Genomic DNA, 19,262 nt, shown 5'->3' on the forward strand with positions numbered 1-19,262 from the left:
ATTTCTTTCTTTTATTTTTATTTTTATTTATTTTTATTTTTTTTAATGTTTCTGGTGCATCTATTCAGGAAACAGTTACTCAATCAGTCTGCATATACCCTGTCTGCATGTGCCTTTGGGCAGGGAGGATGGTTAGTTTTCATTTCAGGAGATGTAATGGTGCCCAACTGTTTATTATAACAATTTTAAATTATGGATGGTAGCTATACCCTCAGTGTTAAGAGGTTTAAACCAATCCAGAATAATGCAAATGGAGAAAATGGTCTCCCCCAAGTGGATTAAGACAACAGATTTAGGCAATCACATTTATTATTTGCATATACACAAAATTAGTGGATAGGTTAAAATCTCATTTGCCAAAGTCACAACATTTTAATGTGGTCACAAACCATACTGCCATAAACTAAATATAAAGGTCATAATCACAGAATGTAAAGGGTTTATTCACTGACTAATAAATTAACTGATCCCCCCAAAAAAATCAGTTTAAATGAGACGTATTTCTTTTTTGAATTAGTACTTATTTAATTCATTCTAAAACCTGCATTATGATATAATGATAAGATCCTCAGTCTGACAAGGAACAAATATGATCACATGCTTTCTAAAAAGTGTTATGAATAATCAGAATGAAAGACAGAAGATGATGTTTGAGGTATATTCTATAACAGGTTCAGCAGGTGTCCAGTGTTGACATACAGGGGCAACTACTGCACTTCCCAGCAATTGATGGGAACCCCATAAATATCCTCATTCCCTTAGATATATATATATATATTTAATTCAGTTTCTTGGATGTGATAATATGTAACCACAATCAGATACAAACGTAAACTTTTTCTGCTGCTTTCTAATGAAATAGCACTTGTACTGGTACAAAGAATAAACAGCATAATAGGGTACATATTCTTTATTAAATGTTGATAGTGAAATTGTGCCGCAATGGTATAGAGGCTATGTCTTGGCCTCCAGAGATCTAAGTAACTACAACAAAGAAGACAAATAAGATGTTAAATATTACAGAAATCCAGAACTGTTTTGTAGACTTTATCAAGTTCTTTTAATTTTTGGTTTCCATCATCTTTCAAACTTTTTTTTTTTTTTTTTGATGAACAGACTGTAATAAGGCTCGTTCTTCTGTACCAAAAATGACAGATGTTCACAGAATCATAGAATATCTTGAATTGGATGGGACTCACAAAGATTATCAAGTCCAACTCCTAGGTCCACAAAAAAAAAATCCTAAAATCAAACAAAATTTCTGAGAACATTGTCCAAACACTTCTTGAACTCTGACAGGCTCGCTGCTGTGACCGCGGCCCTAGGGAGCCTGTCCCCGTGCCAACCACCCTCTTGGTGCAGAACCTTTCCCTAACCCCCAGCCTGACCCTCCCCTGTCCCAGCTCCATGCCGTTCCCTCGGGTCCTGTCGCTGTCCCCAGAGAGCAGAGCTCAGCGCCTGCCCCTCCGCTCCCCTCGTGAGGAAGCCGCAGGCCACCAGGAGGCCCCCCTTCAGTCTCCTCTGCTCTGGGCTGAGCAAACCAAGGGACCTCAGCTGCTCCTCATACGTCTTGCCCCTAGACCCCTCACCATCTTCATTGCCTTCCTTTGGACACTCTCTGATAGTTTTACTATCTTCTTATGCTGCATCACCCAAAACTGCACACAGTGCTCGAGGTGAGGCCTCACCAGCTCAGAGAAGAGTGGGATAATCCCTTCCCTCAACCAGCCAGCAATATTAAGGCATCCTCGTGCATAAACCCTCAAAAACCATTGTGTATTCAGCTGTGTGGTGGCATTTTACCTTGGGCAGCTTTGCTAGCTTTGAAAAAGTTTAGCTCCTGATACTCTGGTGATGTGCACCTCAACATTAAAAAAAGAGTCATAAAGAGCAACCAATATAGAGCATAACAATATTGTGTATTGTTGTATTTATAGCACCTTGCAACACAGGTTACATTCAAAGTTTTAGTGGAAATTATAACTAAAACTGAGAAATAAAGAGTACAGTGAGAAGCACTGCGTTACTTGCACAGCATTGTTTCTCTTGGGCCCATGAATTTTGGAATCATTTATAGAGACGGTCTGAAGCCAGCTGGATTCTGATGAATTTTAACCTCAGCCTCTCAATTGCTGAAAATGAAAATACAGAAAACTTTCATAAGCTGGTACAGCAGCCCTGTGAAGACTGGAAGCGGATCAATCCCACTGTTAGCAAAATGCAACAGATTATACTAAATAAATGAAACATTGTCCCTAGTAGCTAGCTAAAAAAATAAAAAATAAAAAATAAATCAGGATGTAAGACTTTGATAAATACAATGCAAAAATACACCTCTGATGCCTAGCCTTGGTGGAAACAGAAATGAGTGGTTACAAGCTTTTGAGTTCTACTTCATAAAGAGATGCCTCACGCAGTTGGTCTGAGGCCGCAGCAGAATTTCTGCCCCGAAACCTCCTGCCACATTCACACAATCCGAGCTCGTGTGAGCATCCAGCTTTTCCTCCTTGCCCTACTTCAGCAGGAGCGAAGAGGCTCAGCATCCTCTCGCCAGCCGCCGACGGATGGAGACGGCAGGGGCCGGGGGGGCCCCTCTCGACCTTTTCTGGGAGACAGCTTTGGCGGGACGGAGGCCAGCTCCTGGCGGGAGGCAGAGCTCCCGGCCGCCCAGGTGAGGCCGGCTGCGGGTGTGGGAGCCGGGGGCGGGCGCGGAGCCCGGGGCGCGGAGCGCGGCCCGCCCCGCGGGGTGCCGGGGAGGGGTGGCCGCCGCGCGTCGACGCCGCCCGCGATAAATGCCCGGCGGGCCGGGAGCCGGGAGGAAGCGTCGCGGAGCTCCTGGGGGAGGCCGGTGGAGGGGGAGTGAGGCGTGAGGGCGCTCGGTGGCACCGAGCGGGGCGCAGCCGTGCCCGAGCGGTCCCCAGCCGGCTCCCTGGCTCCGACGCGGGCCCGGCGGAGCGAGGAGGCGGCCACCGCCGGAGGGGTAAGGGCGGCGGTGGCGGGGGGCGCCCGGGGGCTCCCGCAGCACCCACCCCGGGGGTGCAGGGCCGGGGCGGCGGCGGCGGGGAAGGAGAGCTCCGCGCTGCCCCCTCCCCTCTTTTTGTTTTCTGCCCAGCGGAATTCTCGCTTTTATTTATATATATATATATATTTTTTTTTTTTTTTGCCACCCAAAGTGAGGAAGGCACCGTGGCTTTCCGGCCCGAATCGCTCGGTCGCGTAACAGGCGGCGCTGGCATATTGCGTTCTCGGTTGTAGTGCTGCTTCTTTTTTTTTTTTTTTTTTTCTCCAAAGAGTTGTCCGCGCTTTTTCTTTGTTTGGTGAATAGAATAACCCCAGCGCCCCCCACATTTCCTTGGCAGAGTTGAATGACTCTAGTTATATTAGGTACTTCGGAATCATAAAATAAAAGCTGTAATCACAGTTGTATTTTGGAATGCACCAAGAGGGGATATTTTATGTCAACTTAATTGTGTTTTCATTTTGCATTTTGGCATGGAATGCAAGCCTTTTAGCTTTTTTGTTTATAAATTCCAATACTGGATGGCTGCTTATCTACTGTCTAATCTTCGTTGAAGTCTAGGTTCTTTTAAGTAAATAGAAAAAGCATACTTTTTTGTATGCAGACATTGAAATGTGAATGCCAGTGTGGTATACAGAAGCGCTTGAACAAACTGAAGTCCATATGCTAGAAGATAAGTTATCTAAGCAAACAGCAGTGTGTACTGATAACTGTAAATGACATATAGAGTTCTGGTTTCTTCCTTTAAAACAAGAGTGGCAAACTCTATACAAACTACAGTTTGACTTTTGTTGCTTAATAAATTCATACAGGCCAGTGCTTCAACCTCCAAATTACGTTACTCTCTGTCTTCTGCATTTGCAGCCAACAGACCTGGAAGAAAGACTTTGTCGTGGAGCTAACTCCTGAGCATTCCAAGATCATTCATCATGAAGTATGTAGTACAGGAATGGCTCAGAGTAACTGCCTTACTATTCATAGCTCAAGCAATTTCTGCAATGGTTCTTCCCAATGCCACGCTCTTAGAGGAACTTTTGGAAAAGTACATGGATGAAGATGGTGAGTGGTGGATCGCCAAGCAGAGAGGGAAAAGGGCTATCACAGACAGTGATATGCAAAGTATCTTGGATCTTCATAATAAATTACGGGGTCAGGTGTATCCACCAGCTTCCAATATGGAATATATGGTAAGGAAAAACTGATAGTGACATGCAGAAAGAAATGTTCATAGAATAGTTACTGTCGTTTTATAAAGCAACATACTTTCAGTCTTAGCTTGCTTCATTGCACCTATGAAGTGCTTGTTCGTTTTTTGTTTTATTTGTTTATTGTACAGGGGTGAACTGTAAGAAAAATGGTTGTTTGTGGATCCTGTCATATTCTACTGATATCAGTGGGTTTAAACTATCCTAGCTCTCCTGAATTTAACTATCAATTCCTCAGCATAAGGGACCAATTTCCAAAATTGCTTTATTCAAAATAGTTGATTATGACCTATGAAGTTGCCATCTGAGAAAAGTACTGAACTATGAAGCTTCAAAATAACATGGATTCTCTCCCATGCTTCTAGGATGGAGCTTCTGAGCAAAAAGAGGCTCCTATAAACAAGAAAATCTTCTATTTGAGTTGACATGTACTACTAGACTGGAGTTCCGTATGTTCCTTATTTCATAGATTAATAATGTAATACATAATTTCTATTTGTGTGTTTTTCCTTTAAGAAACCTCTGTTTTGTTTTGTTATTTGTAGACTTAAATCTCCCACATTTTTGAACTTTAATTTTATGCTATGGTTTAAGAATAACTATATCTCTCCTTGCTAATTAGATCAGAACAGGTCATTAGAGCTTTTAAGAAGTTCAGAGTTCTGACAAGGATGGGCATCTTTTCTTGTTTCTGCAGGAAAAACTCAAATCTTCATATGTCCACGGCATGTATTTGTTTATCTCTCCATGCATAAGAAAATAGCGTGACTATAGGCAAGGTTTTTAATAAGGTTTCCTAGCACTTTGTGTTGTAAGATCATGACAGGGGATCATATTAACACACTTCAAGATTTAAATGTCTTTCCCAGCTTGGAGCAACGTCTCTCAGCTTGGAGATGTGAGCATGTATATGTCCTGGAAAAAACGTGCTTGCTTAAATCATCAATAAAGGTAGTTTAACTAGAGTTTACCTTTATGAATATTATTATATTAGGTGAAAAGTTACTACATATTATCTCCAAAGAAAGGAAGGATAATATCTTAAAACCCTTTAACACTTTCAGTTACATTTGTCTACACATATCCTTAAACTTTATTTTTTGTTGTGACTCTCAGACCTTTCTATAATGTGGGTTATATTTTTGTTCCCAAAAACACAGGTTGATTTGTTTCTGGTTAACTTACAAAAAAGCTCTCCAGCCTCTTTGTAAAATGAGAATAGGGAAGACTGTACTGTTTTCCCATGTTAAAATAGTTCCTGAGATTATAAAAAAGGGTAGCTTTGATTTATTTTTATTTTTTAGTTAAGCATCTTTTTCCATTCCTAATGCCATTCTATATTTAACTGATATATATATATATATATCTTGAAAAGAAGAATGTGGATTTTCATCATTGGAGTTAGATTTTATTTATTTATTAGTGGCTGTATTCTTGAAAGATTCCTTCTGCACTGCATACAGTTTGTCCTAAATTTTGTGTTAGGACTGTATCTGAAGCAAGCTTTTTCTTTCCATGCTCCCCAATGACCCCTGACCCAGAGTAAAAGTAAAGAGAAAACATTACCTGACTTTAATGTAGAGATATTCTTGTGGAGAAAGGGAGAAGGAATGGGGAAACAGCAGAAGAACAGGGCAGCCACTTTCAGGAGAGTGGGAGTCAATTGTAGGCACAGTTACCGAGGCAATCTGTGATTATGATAGGCAGGAATTTGGGATTTGTGAAGAAAAAAGGTCTGTGACTGGCTGGCCAAAGGGATGGAGATGTGTTCAGGGGCTAAGAACATGCTGCTCAAGCTATGAGAAGAACCTGGAAGGAGGCTGAGAATCTCCTCAAGGAGATGTTGAGGAGTCGGTAGCATGGAGAGTTTGAACAGTTGTAGCTGGGGAAGAACTGGGACTGTTGGGGCAGAGAAAAATTGGGAGTAGGAGTTTGTGGAGGGATTTTTAGGGCACACATATTTGGTAAGAGACCACTTATAAAGACTAAGGATGGGAGGGAGTGGGAAGGGGGTTTGTTCCTGGAGGAAGCCAGCATTGTGAACCATGAGGATGGCTGAAGACACTACAGCTCTGCTGCTTGAACAGAATGGTTGTTTGTACATATACTTCATGATCCAGTTTGTGATTGCATGGTTGTCTGCCTTCTTTTCTACATTAGATGTCATAAAGGAATCAGGGCTGTTTTATTGTTTAATAACTCAAAATTTCAAGTACAAAATTATAAACAGGGTGCGAAGTCAAAGACTGAATAACAAAGAAGCAGCAATAAGTGAAAGTTCATTGAGGAAGCCTGATCTGTTTTGTGCATTCAATTAAAAAAAAAATTACCTGGAAAAGCTAATGTCTGGTCGTTATCATAGTAGATTTCTCTTAGATCTGATTTTTACAAGGTTCTATGACCTCTAAGTCAGTTTTGTGGATGACAGAAAAACCAAACAGGCAAGTATTGATGAAATTAAAACTGTACTTAGCTGCACTTTTCTTTCTTTCTTTCTTTTTTTTTTTAATAAAGGATGGACATTATTTGGTATCTTTATTTTTTTATTTAAAAAAAAAAGTATACCTGTATGACTTCTTTTTTTTCAGTTTGATTAGGATACATCAGATCTTATGAAGTCAAGTCCCAGTGTCCCAGAATAAAGAAAAAAAACCCTCTAAATTTTTTCCGTCTGTTTAGTAAGCTAGATAAGTACAGATGAAACACTTTTGTCTACTTTTGGGATGCTTTATTAGTATATATCCTGGAAAAAAAATCCTGCTATGGGCACAGCCGCATTATTATAAGTAGCCCTTTGTACTCATACAACCTCTCCTTGTAAACAGAGCTAGCTCTGCTTGTGGAAATTTTAGCAGTCTTATGAATCTGAGTGGAGGTGATCAAGGTTCAGGCACTATGCCTGAATCTTATCTCTCTACAAGTCTCCCATATAGTTTAAAATCTTCCAGTGTGCTTGGAGCTGTGGAAAAAGTAGGTGGGAGCTGTGTGTTCTCCTTGTACTGTTTGTATGTTGCAACTAAGCTAACCTAGCAGGCAACTCTGGCTGAAAATGACTCAGTCCCACTCCTGCCACTGGTAACGTATCTGAGTTGATGATGAGGTTGATTCAACTACGTAAAGAATCGGAAAACTTTTTTTTTCCTTTCTTCCCTGTGGTGTTAATTTTCTGCCAATGTGAGTTATGGAACTTGCTCCCTATATGGCTGAATCAGATGAGTACAAGTACTGATAAAAGAAGAGGGTGGGAGTGTATAGCACTAAGGATTGAGAGGGTTGAAGAGCCACACTTTGAGTAGAACCTACTGGTCATATGCTTTGCTTGCAAAGTCTGGCCATACCTTTGAGAGAACTGCAGGGCTAACACCACATTTTAGTTTAAGCTGTGTAGAGGAAAAAAAACCTTTTTACATCCTATACTTTCTAACATACTTCTGTACAATGTATCATCTACTCACTGAATACAGCCTAGAGACTGAAATGAATAAACCATAACATGATATTCTGTGTCATACAGCACTCTGCAGTTTTGATTTAGCTTTGGTGGTAGAGATATGTGATACGAAATAATATCTATGTGATGATACTCTAGTATAGACTTCTGTAGTCGTTGGGCATGCCAGTGCCTTCCCTTGTAGTTGAGGACAGTCTGCAGCATATTAGATCTTGATTCTTTTAAAGAAAACGTTGAATTACTGATTTTTTTCTGTACGGCTGTAAACTCTCCCCTTTTGCCTTGAAAAAGGAAAAGAGCATGAGATTATCATAATTCAGAGACCTAAAGTTACTAAGTGCAGTAGATTTCACAGTGGATGTGTGTAATGAACAGAACGTTCCCATGGTTGTCTGGCTGAACTTACTGGATGAAAAGTTCATCTTCCCAAGTATCATGGCTCTGGTGGTGAGCAGTAACAGATTCCTAGGGTAAAAGGATAAGAATAGAGCATGCAAGCAGGAAAACTTATGCAGTGAAAGCTTTCAATTTCCAGCAAACAGCAGCTTAGGGACTTTTCTAAATCTGCACTTTTGGTTTCCAATAGTCCCAGAAGGGATTTTCTTCTATGAATCTAAATGCTTTTGAGTCCGTTTGTATTCTTTGTGTCTCTGATATCAAATTGCACAGCTCCATAAACTATGCACTATACTACATGAACAAGTACTTTTTTCCTTTAAACCTGTCCTTTTATTTGATACTTTTTTTTTTCCTTCATTGTGAGAAATAATGCAAAATTAGTAGCCTTTTAACATATCCTCAGTGGTCACATCTCATATCTACTTCTCTTGAAAACCGTTCCATTTGAAAAATCTGTTTCATTTTGTTTTGCTTCTCTATCTGCTATGGTTCTACTATTTTAATTTGAACACAACACAGACTGTTAGTAGTTAAGGCGCACTGCAGATTGATATAGTTGTATGATTTTCTTTTTGTTCTTTATTTGCTTATTAATTTCTAACATTCTTTTGCTTTATGACCTTGGCTAAGCTAAAGGTATCACTTTCATAGTGCTATTTGTGATGGTTCCAAGATCTTTTCAACATGCTATTCCAAATATGTTATTTACTGTATTATATCACATACATGTGATGACATGTATGTACAGATGACTCTCCTGTCCTCATTGTTTCACATGCATTGACATTGAGTGTTATCTACTATTTTGTCTTCCTATCACCTAGTATTAATGATTCTAATCACTAATACTTCCAGTCACTTAGTGATCATCTCGATCTTTTATTTTCCCCTCTCCCCCTTTTTTTAACTACCATAAGTAGTTAATACCATCTTGCATTTCCTTGTCTTGGGCTGTAATGGAAAATGTATATGGCAGAGGAACAAGGATACATCTTTCAGAATTTTACAAAGCGATTGCTTATTCTTCAATTTGTTTTCTGTCTTTTTATTGCATTCTTCATTTCATTATAGCATTTTTTTTTTAAAAGAACTTAGTGAGGAACTTTTTTAAAAAAAAAAAGCTTAACTATACTTATCCCCTTTTTTTTTTTACTTCCTGTTGACACCTTCAAAGAAGTCCAATAGATTTGAAAGGAATTCACATTATTCATATATTTATCTTTTTTTATATAACTTTTTTTTATATAACTTGTTCTATCAAATCATCCCAGTTTCTAGTCTGCAGTTTCTCAGGATCCATTGGAAGCCTTTTAAAATACTAACACCCATGTAATGGCTTTTGTTAGCATGGTACTGAGACCATTTTAAAAAAGAGGTTGTGTGCCACACAGTAATTCAGCAGTTTCATAATCAAGTTCTTCCAAATTCTTGAATGATATCGCCAGTCCTGGTGACTTGATAATGTTATCAATGTCATTTAATGCTGCTTCTGCATAAGTCTGTGGGTGCTCCAATTCACCTTCTGTCTCTTTCTCTGTATAGAAATACTTTGGTGTGAGAATCTGCGTAAGCTCCTCTGTAGCCAACAGCAGTCCAACAAGTTCAGTTAGCTCCTCTGCAGTGGCCTTATATGAGCTTATGATTGCATGTTAGATCATTCTTTCCTAGAACTCTTCCTTCAATGCTGAGAGTTTTTGAATTGTCAACATTACAACTTCAATGGGAATAAAAATTCTTGAGGTTATGATGATCAGCTTGTTATGAAAATGTATGGCAGGTCCATGCTGTATTGATGTTTATCCTGCTCTGTGCAGTTAACAAGTGCTCCCTAGTAAAGAAAGGAATAAGGAACATTTTTCTTCATGGTGTGCACAAGGATTAACAGCACTTCAAAGGGAGCAGAGAGGGATGACGTTTCCCTGATGATGTTCCAAGGCGTGCGAGCAAAATTATACCATGCTTTCAACATTTCCCATCCCAGGCCATTGACCCAGCATGGCCTTCACTTCAGCCTCTTGGGTAACAATGGAAAAGATGTTTGTACTAGCACTGAGAACTGAAGCAAACTGCTGGTGGCAGTCATCAGTCTGACCAGAGCAGTGTGCTATTGATGCTCTTCTGCTTGGAGGCTGATCTGGTGTCCCTGCCAATTCCTGTACTGTGCTTGGGCTGTCTGCTACTTCCTGGCCTCCCTTGGCAAAGACCTGCCCTTTAAGACAAAAAAGGGAAATGTCATGATCTGTTGTACACTCGCCAATAATCTTGGAATATATAAGGCAGTACATTTTTTCTGTGGTTAAAATCCTTATTTGGTAAATTGATTTTTAGACAGTGTTCTGCACTCTCCTGCTATCAGTCCCACCCTTAAATAAATATGGAAGAAAATGTTACCAAATTAGGAAATCAGTATTGTTTGTCCTTTCAAACTGTGTCGACATGGAAGGCCTTATTCTACCTTAATCAGACTAAGTTTTATTTCATTGTTAATAAATTATTACTTATTTGTAAAGTGTTAATAAAACTTGAAATACTTATTTTAGACACTGTCATTATATAATTTCCTGACCACTTGGTCTTTCTAACTACACTTTTGTAAGTAGTATTTGTATATCATGGTCTAAATTTACAAAACCTTTATTTTTTATTTTTTTGGCAATTTCAGTGGTGAGATTATGCCTTTAATAAATTTAAACACATTCATGAAAACTGCATTTTTTTTTTTTTTCCACGGTTATGGTCAACACTTTAAAAATAGTCATCATTGGTTGGATAAGGTAAGTTGTTTGTTCCTTTTATTTTGATCAGCTGTACTCTGCAAACTAGGACCCACCAAGAGTAAAATTTATAAAAGCACTTTTGATTAATGAGTTTATGATACATTCTATTTTAAACCATTCTTTTGGTGCTCAGTCCTTAATTTCATATGAATATACATATTTTCCCAAACAAATGAAAAAGTTGAATAGCTCATGCAAAATCCTCATTTCATGTGTATGCCTTTGCTGTACTGAAAAATGTTTAGGTTTCCAGATTGGTAGGCACTGTATTTCAACCTGGCATTTCTTGGCACCTAGCCACACGTTTAATTTTGTAATTACTGTAATTGGAGAACATCAAGCAAGGAAATTTTTTCTTATTTCATTATTTTTTTAGTTGTCTTTTAGCAAGATCCTGCCAATACATGCTAGAGATGTCATCGATCATATGAACACACTGGCCCATAGAACTCTTGTGTGGGTATTAGTTAAATATCATTCATATCATAGTGGCTGATTTCAATCCCTGTTTCAATAGGGATTGGAATTTCAGCTATCTTATGCTGCATTTAAATCATGATCTGCATAAGTCTGGATTTAGCAGTTTCTCTGCATGTATCTATCAGCTCTCAGATGACATTTCCTGTCTATAACATACTTAACTACAGGACTGAAATTTGCTCTGGAGTCAGTCTCGGTGCTTCAGCACATGGAGAATTGAAATAGCATTAGGAAACCTAGAGGCCTTGTAGTGAACATACAGATTTTGATGAATTTTTATTTGCTTAATGATAGTACCCTGTTAAAATTCCTGGGCATTTCTGGTGAAACTCTTATGTGTCTCTGTCTAGTTTGTCTTGTCCATTTTGCCAAAAACCCTGCAGGGATGCTTGGTTAAAAACAATTCCTATTCCTCTTGAGCAGAAAACCTTGGTTTGTGGAATCCCGTAAGTGGCCGGAGACACTTTGGGTGCCAAAAACAGAGCAGCCCTTTTCAGTGTGAACCTGTCTGCTTTCCCTCTGGTTTTCTACTTTCCTCCTCCACTTCAAAGGTTGGTGGAAGTGCTTCAGCTTCTTTGCCTATGCTCAGAGCCTACTGACACTGCATCAAAGAGCACAGTGACATTGACTTACCGTTTTATTCTCTCTGGCAATTTTAGCAAAGGATTGTGCAATGTGAAGTGGCCAAGAAAGCAAGCGGGTAAGTCCATGCTATAAATTTTATTGATGTAATGCCAACAACAACTAAGCAACTCCAAGTAAAGAAACTGAAAGTGGAAAGTACCAGAAAGGCTTACTGTCTCAAAGTTTATAGGAACCTTCCCATAATAAAAATAATTAGCAACATAGAATAGATACTGTTCATCCTTTATTTTGCTGTTAGAGAACTTCTTCACCTCCTTGATCGAAAAGATTATTATATATTAATCAGTAGTAACAGAATCAGAGCTTAAATATAAAGTCTAGACTGAACACAGAAAGAATCAATGAGATTATGAAGGTAACTCCACGTAGCCCTGTCATCTTCATGACCTCTGTCTGGGCATCTGCTTTAACTTAAGATTTTTTAATTGGGAAAAAAGAAGATAAGAAGATATTATTTCTTATGTTATTGAAAAGCTAGATATGAATTTAACACATTATCTATTAAAAATAGTTGTCAACCTTAGATTTGACATGAACTAGAGTGACTATAATAGAAAAGCATGATTCATTAAGAAGACTGTCTTGTGTCTGGACAACTTTTACTTTATTATGATGGCTTTTTTATGAAGTAAGATAGCATTAAATCCAGAATTTTGACTAGGTTTCAAGAAAGAATGATGCCTAATACATATTGCAGTATAGGTGAATTCCATGTTGGCTTTCTGAATGGCTAGGTACTCTTTCTATAAGACATTTTCCAACTCCCTTCTTTTAGATTTTATTTAAACATTTCTAACGGTGGGGCCAAGTCATATATGATCACTGTGTGATCTCTGACAGTAAGTTCAATTCACTTCTGCTCTACTAATGTCAAATCATGGTGGTCACCTTTTAAAAGCCAACATTCATTGTGACATATTTGACATACTGCAGCTAACTTTTGCTCAAAGTCCAGGAAATTCTGTAGCATCACTAAAACTGCTGCATGAAAGCAATCAGTTACAGCTAGTTTATAGTGGTAATGAGTACTAGGATTTGAGGTAAGGAGCTGTGCTGTGGTCAATTTATAATTAGCTATACATATTTATGAATACTACTTGTAATGAATGTATGTAATTCATACGTTGACAATGGACAAAATGCAGAAGTCAAGATCAGTTTGCACATCGCTATTGCTTCTCTTTCATTCATGTCATAATATAGAAGTGAATAGATGATTTTTAGTCATCTTCTAATAGAAAGTCTTTATGCACTGCATTTAAAAAGTAGCCAAGTAAATGTACTGTGTCAGAACACCTTGGAAACCTGAATATTCCAGCAAGGTTTTTTTAACACACTTAGAGTACACACAGAATTAAATGTGATTAGTCATGTCTGCGCATTCCTATTCCTGGTTTTTACTTTTTGAACACAAAAAGCTCAAACACATGAAACTGTAATAGAGAGATACTTCTAAATATTAGTGTAATTTATTCAGCGTTCAGGAACAATATTTTTGGCCTCATACTGCTTTCCTGTTTCCAGGCAAAAGCCGCAGTTTTCCTGCTTTTTACTCTTTTCCAGAAGAGTAGCTGAAACCTCAAGGTCTATTCAGGGATCTCTGCCCAGTTTAAAGCTCTATAAACTCCAGTCCACCACATAGTAGCATGTCAGGTTCTTACATTTCATTTCTAGATACTGTCTTCCTCTAACAGAAAATGGATGCCTTTCCTTCTAGTGGAAAGTTTAATTTACTTTTCCCTTTCCTTGTGTTTAGGGGAACTTGTTAGAATGGTTGTTTTTGTATTTTCAAGGAGAATTGTCAATACTCTTGAGCTTTTGTGCTCACTCTGTGTACTAACTAAATGACTGCAAGCTAGCATGGAGTTTGGTATTTTCAAACTCAAATGACTGAAGGTAAGCATCTCAGTTGTGTGCTAGTAAGTGACTTTTCAGATGTGTTGAAAAGTCATTAGTTTCTACAGACTTCCCTCAGAAGCCTAAGTATGGATGAAAATGCCTCACCTAAACTTAACTGAAAGTGAAGCCAAAGAACTGTCAATGTCTGCCAAGAAAAGATCATATCAAACCAATCTATTTCACTTTTTTGACCCAGTAATTAACTAGCGTAGTGTACTCGGGGAAGTAGTAGGTGTCATATTTTTGACTCTGGAAAGGTTTTAACACCCTCCACCTGACATTTTAATGAGTTGAAAGTGACAGAAACTCACTGTTGAACTGGCGGAGGATCAAAAGCATTAAGCCTATCCTCTTTCTGTTAAGCACGTAGGTTATGACTTGGATGAGCAAAGAATACGTTAATCAGGGCACGCGTTGGAATTGGTGTAGAGAGCACAATCAAATTGTAAGAACTTGATAAGCAGTGGTAATGGCCTAGAACCAACATGACAAAGTGCAGTAAATTTAACTGCAAGATATAGAGTAAGTAGGAAATGGAACAGGTGGAATACAAAGAGTAATATGTAGAGGTAACACTACAGTAAATAGATGCATGAATTGCTCTTAGTTACAAAATAATATGAAGCAAGAATATGTGAAAGAAGGTGACTTCTTTGTGTGAAACTGGTGAGACCTTGTCTGAGGTGTGGTGCCCACTTCTGGTCATTTTTTTTTTAGGAATGGTCTAGTCACTCCAGAGTGAAAGAAAGACATTAATGGGACTGATTATAAACTCATGTGTGATTTATGATGAGGACTGAGGGAATGAAGCAGCTGAGTTTGTTTAATCTGGGAACTAAATAAAGGTTGTTACAGGAAAGTGATTTTTTTTTTTTAAATCAGCTAGCATTGCAGGGAAGGAGGTTTATGTTGGATACCAAGAAGATTATCTTTACTCTTACAGTCATAAAACTCCAGAAGAAAAATACAATAAAAATTATTCTGAAACTACTATTATTACTTTTAGTAATAAAAGTAGATAATATACATATATTTGACTCTGGCTCAGTGGAAGAGCAGTCAAGATCAGTCTCTTGAAGTCATTTTCAGATGTAGCTTTTTGTTATTCTGTGCTGGTACCATGCAGCTGATTTCTAGTTCTTAAGTGTATTTCTGGTTTATTTGCTCATGGTATTTCTTAATCAATGTTTCATCTTTCCTTTTTTTTTCCCCTTCTCATTAGTCTTAAAGAATACAGTGAATTCTATCTTCTATCAAAAAATAAATAAATACCCATACTGTACTGTGGTATTTACTTTACTACTCTCTCCCTATATTTAGAATGTATACAGCAATGAGGTATTTATACTATGCCATGGTAAATGTTTACTTTCAGTGGTGCCCACTGTACTTACTTTTCCATCTTTACTAAGCTTAAATTTTAGCTCTCTTTTTCTTTCCATACAGTCCCATTCTATATGATTTTTTTCCCCCATTTTCCTATATCCATGAAAATCTCTCCAATTAAAACGTTACTTTTTTTTTTTTAAATGGTAATTATTATTTGAGCTTCTGGGCTTCTCAGTTCTGTTGCAATACCTGTTGGTATAGTTAGTGGACTCACTTATGCTGGTCTAGCCTTGGGTGAGAATTTACTCTTTTGACTTAACACTCACACAATGTAAATGGTGGGATTCATCTTAACAAGTTTTTATTGTCTGGTGTAGATGTCTGCATCTGAGATGGTCTCCTTTGTTACTAGTCAAAGGAAATGAGAATTTCCGACACACAATTCATCTCAATTAAAGGTGTGTAGCTAAAGCTATCTGCCTCTGTAGATGCTTATTTGTCTATGTAACTGCAAAGGTAACTTAGGTAATTAGCTCAGGTGTAGGTATCTGCTTTGAGGCTGTTTAAATTCAAGGGAGGTTAATCCCAGCTGATGTGATTAGTTTGGCTGTTGAAGAGTTGTACTTTAAGCTGCGATATCCTTCCTCACTGAAACAGCTTTTCCACAAGCAGAGCATTGGTTTCAGTTTACATGCTGTTTGAACACCTTGTTGACACAGGTTGAATAACACAATTTGTAGTCCAGTCTGTAAAATTAATCTGTTAGTTGTGGTTTATTTTAAGGTGATATGTTGTAAACCAGGAGAATTCAGAAGATCTGTATTTGCATGCAACATCCCTGCTGCAAAGCCTTTAACTTTCTGGGGGAGACGAGTCAGCAGCTGTAGTCAGGAACTGCTGTCACCATTTAGTTTAATCTACCACCCTGGTTTTACCCTCAGTTAGCCTAGCATAAGTTTTGTGAAGGACTATCGATACTCTAGGTTTTAACAAGATACTTACAAAGGCAAGGCTTGTGTTAGTGAGTGTTGTGGTACAATACAAGCAGTCTTGTAGAACAAGAGAGTTGGTGTTGAGTACCATTCATGTTCTCTGCATTTCAGGGGTCATTTTGAGATAGGTCTTACCTGTTTGTGTGGAATGAACTCCCATTAACAACTGCAAAGCATTAGATGTGCTCCAGGAACATAACTCCTGGCATTTTGTCTAGAAGGAAACCAGTTTGTACTTTAGGAGTGCTTTGTGATGTACAGTAAGTGTAAATGTGATGTATGATAATAGCTTTGCATCAAAATCTCTTTCCTGATCTAGATTAAAATGCTGCCGTAGAAAAAACGTAAGCCAGCCTGAGTTCTGTCATGGTGTATGTGATGGTATGGCAGTCTAAAAAATCAGCATAATTTCCTGACTTCGTGGAAGGGAATATTTTAGGTAGCAAATCTATGTGAATGCTAAGAGATGCAGCAGAAATGGTATAAACAATCATGATGCTCACATGATACATAAGTTGTCTTCCAAGGCTGAAACAGGAAGACAGTAAAATAAACAAGCCAATTGAGACCGTGGGACAGAAGTATGTAGACCTAAGTGTTTTTTCCTCTTACTTGAAAAGTTGACTCTTGCATGGGCTGGAAGTTTAGCCAATGCCCCTGTTGTCCCTACTAGCTCACATATGTTTGCAATAGCAGTTTTAATATATGAGTACACTGATTTGGATAGCAGAAGCATCTGAGCTATAGACCATGCCATCTTGTCAGTGGTAGACTATTCAGAATAGATAATGAAATCAAGTCTAGAGCACCACTGAACCTTCAGCTAAGGGTTTTTGTATGTGGATGAATTATACTGTGAGAGGACTATGCTTCACAGCAGTGATACCTAAAAAGTTAATATAGACTTTCTCTGTCATGCAGGAGGATACAAGAGTAAAAGGGAAGTGGTTATGCCGGTAACTTTCTGCAGAGAAACATTTTCTCTTGGATGATTAAAAAGCTATTTTCCAGCATTTGGAATCTCCTGTTCTGAGTGTACATATCTAATTAGAAGAAAAGATTGTATTGTAAGGAGGTGGATTACTTGTGAACTTAGTCATGTCTGTATGACTAGGGGGTTTTAGGAAGAGTAAATTTGGCAAGGTTAAAAGCTAAAACATAGTATTTTGATTAAGTTTCAAACAAGCACTTGCTTGGGGGAGTCTGCCTTGCAAGATGTTGATCTTGAATAGCAGCAAACTCTGCTATGCCTGTTTTGTTGTTGTTATCTTTCTTATATACTTCTGAATTTTGCACTTCTATCAACAACTGAAGCATACTGAGCACATCTAACATTATGATCAGCATCACTGTCCTACCACTCAGAAAACTGCCAAATATTTCAGTGAAACACGGACATCCTGTCATGAACAACCTAAACTTAATCAATCTACTATGCCACCAATAAAATAAGATAAAAATAGCATGATTTGTTTCTGTAGAGGAAGGGCTAGATTCATAAATGTGTTCATCACTTGGAACTAGATCAATAGGCAGTAAATTCTTGTCCAGAATGGGAGGAGGAATGAGGGAGGAACATCATCCTTTGCCTTCATAAGAACTGGCATGTCTGATGTTGGTTGTAACTGCAGTCCTCAGGAATATGTGTGTACTGAGTGTTCCAGCATAACAGTACACAAAACCCTTTGGCTATTAGCTCTATGTTCACAGAGCAAATGTAGACTTGTGGTAGTACCATCATCTCTACATGAATTAAAATAGTATTTTTTAACGATATAGTTCATCCTAAAATAGATGTGCACAAAAATGGAAGAAAAATTTCAGAGATGAAACATCAGATACAGCCTGTAATATAAGATTAATATTTCTCTAGTTGAGGTTGTAAACTTGTGAGGTTGTGAACTTGTAAAACTGGTACATGACTTGTAAAAGCCATGTATGTGACTTGTTAAAGTTGATAAAGTCCAAGTCTGCAGGACTGCAACATGTTAATTTGTTAGATTCAAATAGTTTTCTGTGAAAGTTGGAATTAAGAACAATTCAGTGCCTACATATACTACAACAATAGGGTAAGATAATGGGATCTAGCTTTCACAGACTGAATTTTCATATGTCAAAAATTGATCACTTATTATTTCCTGGAGTTCTGGTGCACAATACTTACGCATGCAGAATGCTAGAAAGCACTGGGGGGGGGGGGGGGGGAAAAAATGCCATCTTGAAAATTGTAATTTTCAAAATTTTTGGCCTGAGAAAAATGTAATTTATGGGACAGAATACTGTAATTGTTGTGATAACCCTAGATTCAATAATATCATGAAAGGAACTATGTCACTGATGAGACTGTGTACCACAAAATGGCACAGCATATGCTGTTGTCTTGGTCTTTAATATATAGTGTTTTACATCTGTCTTGTCCTCGTAAGTATAAGGCAGAGAAATACAACATATATTTCTAAAGTTAGATGTAAACTTGATTTATACGAGAGGAAAGGAAAAAGGTACATAACTTGGTAGTTAAAACCTTTTTGACATAATGAGTACTGATGGACGAGGGCAAAAAACCCTCTTTAGTTTCTCCTCATCTCTGCAGTAGTACTGTATATTCCCATTGCTAAGGTACCCTCTTTTGGTCTTTATAATTAGCATTACTGAATGTTCTTCTTGTGGAATTAAAAAATACAAGAAACATTTGGAAAGTAAAAGGACATTTTTCCATTTAAGACATGTTAGCAACACCTTTTACGTTTGTTGCTACTCCAGCAGAGTTCTGTGAAACGAAAGAACTTCAGGTAGGTTTGTGTTGATGACAGGTAGACACTGAACACTTCAATGTGGAAAGCTGCCCCCTCTGATGATTCCTTATCCAGAAGGTAGACTACATGTAGTTTTTCCACAACATGAAAAATATTTTTTCTTGATAAACAGGTTGAATTACATTGCATGTATTATCAAAAGAATTGCCTGTCAATATGCTTGTCAGACCTGGGAATCGGCTGCCTAGTTACACTTCCATTTTCATGTGCTCCCGTCAGTACCCAGTACTTACCAAAGAAATCTGATAGT

General features: G+C 38.1%; 1 protein-coding gene and 1 long non-coding RNA gene across 5 annotated transcripts in view; both read left to right on the plus strand.

Moving 5' to 3' along the window:
- The first annotated feature begins 2,465 nt into the window (after nt 1-2,465).
- CRISPLD1 (cysteine rich secretory protein LCCL domain containing 1) overlaps nt 2,466-19,262 on the plus strand; it is a 66,528-nt gene continuing 49,731 nt past the window's right edge. For 2 of the 4 annotated variants that reach the window (XR_013947116.1, XM_080581636.1), the window contains exons 1-2: nt 2,749-2,980; nt 3,884-4,206. Coding sequence is in view for 3 of the 4 variants with exons in the window: in XM_080581636.1 (XP_080437762.1) it covers nt 3,949-4,206 (258 nt within the window). In the remaining variant the exon portion in view is untranslated. Of the gene's footprint in view, nt 2,672-2,748; nt 2,981-3,883; nt 4,207-19,262 lie in introns of those variants that run through there. The other 2 variants (XM_080581637.1, XM_080581638.1) reach the window with 2 other exon arrangements.
- LOC308190356 lies at nt 4,213-18,390 on the plus strand. Its single transcript, XR_013947123.1, has 2 exons — nt 4,213-11,882; nt 11,991-18,390. It is a non-coding gene; the product is annotated as an uncharacterized lncRNA (long non-coding RNA).

This window comes from Anser brachyrhynchus, assembly GCF_964034855.1.
Source record: "Anser brachyrhynchus genome assembly, chromosome: 2".
Taxonomy (NCBI): domain Eukaryota; kingdom Metazoa; phylum Chordata; class Aves; order Anseriformes; family Anatidae; genus Anser; species Anser brachyrhynchus.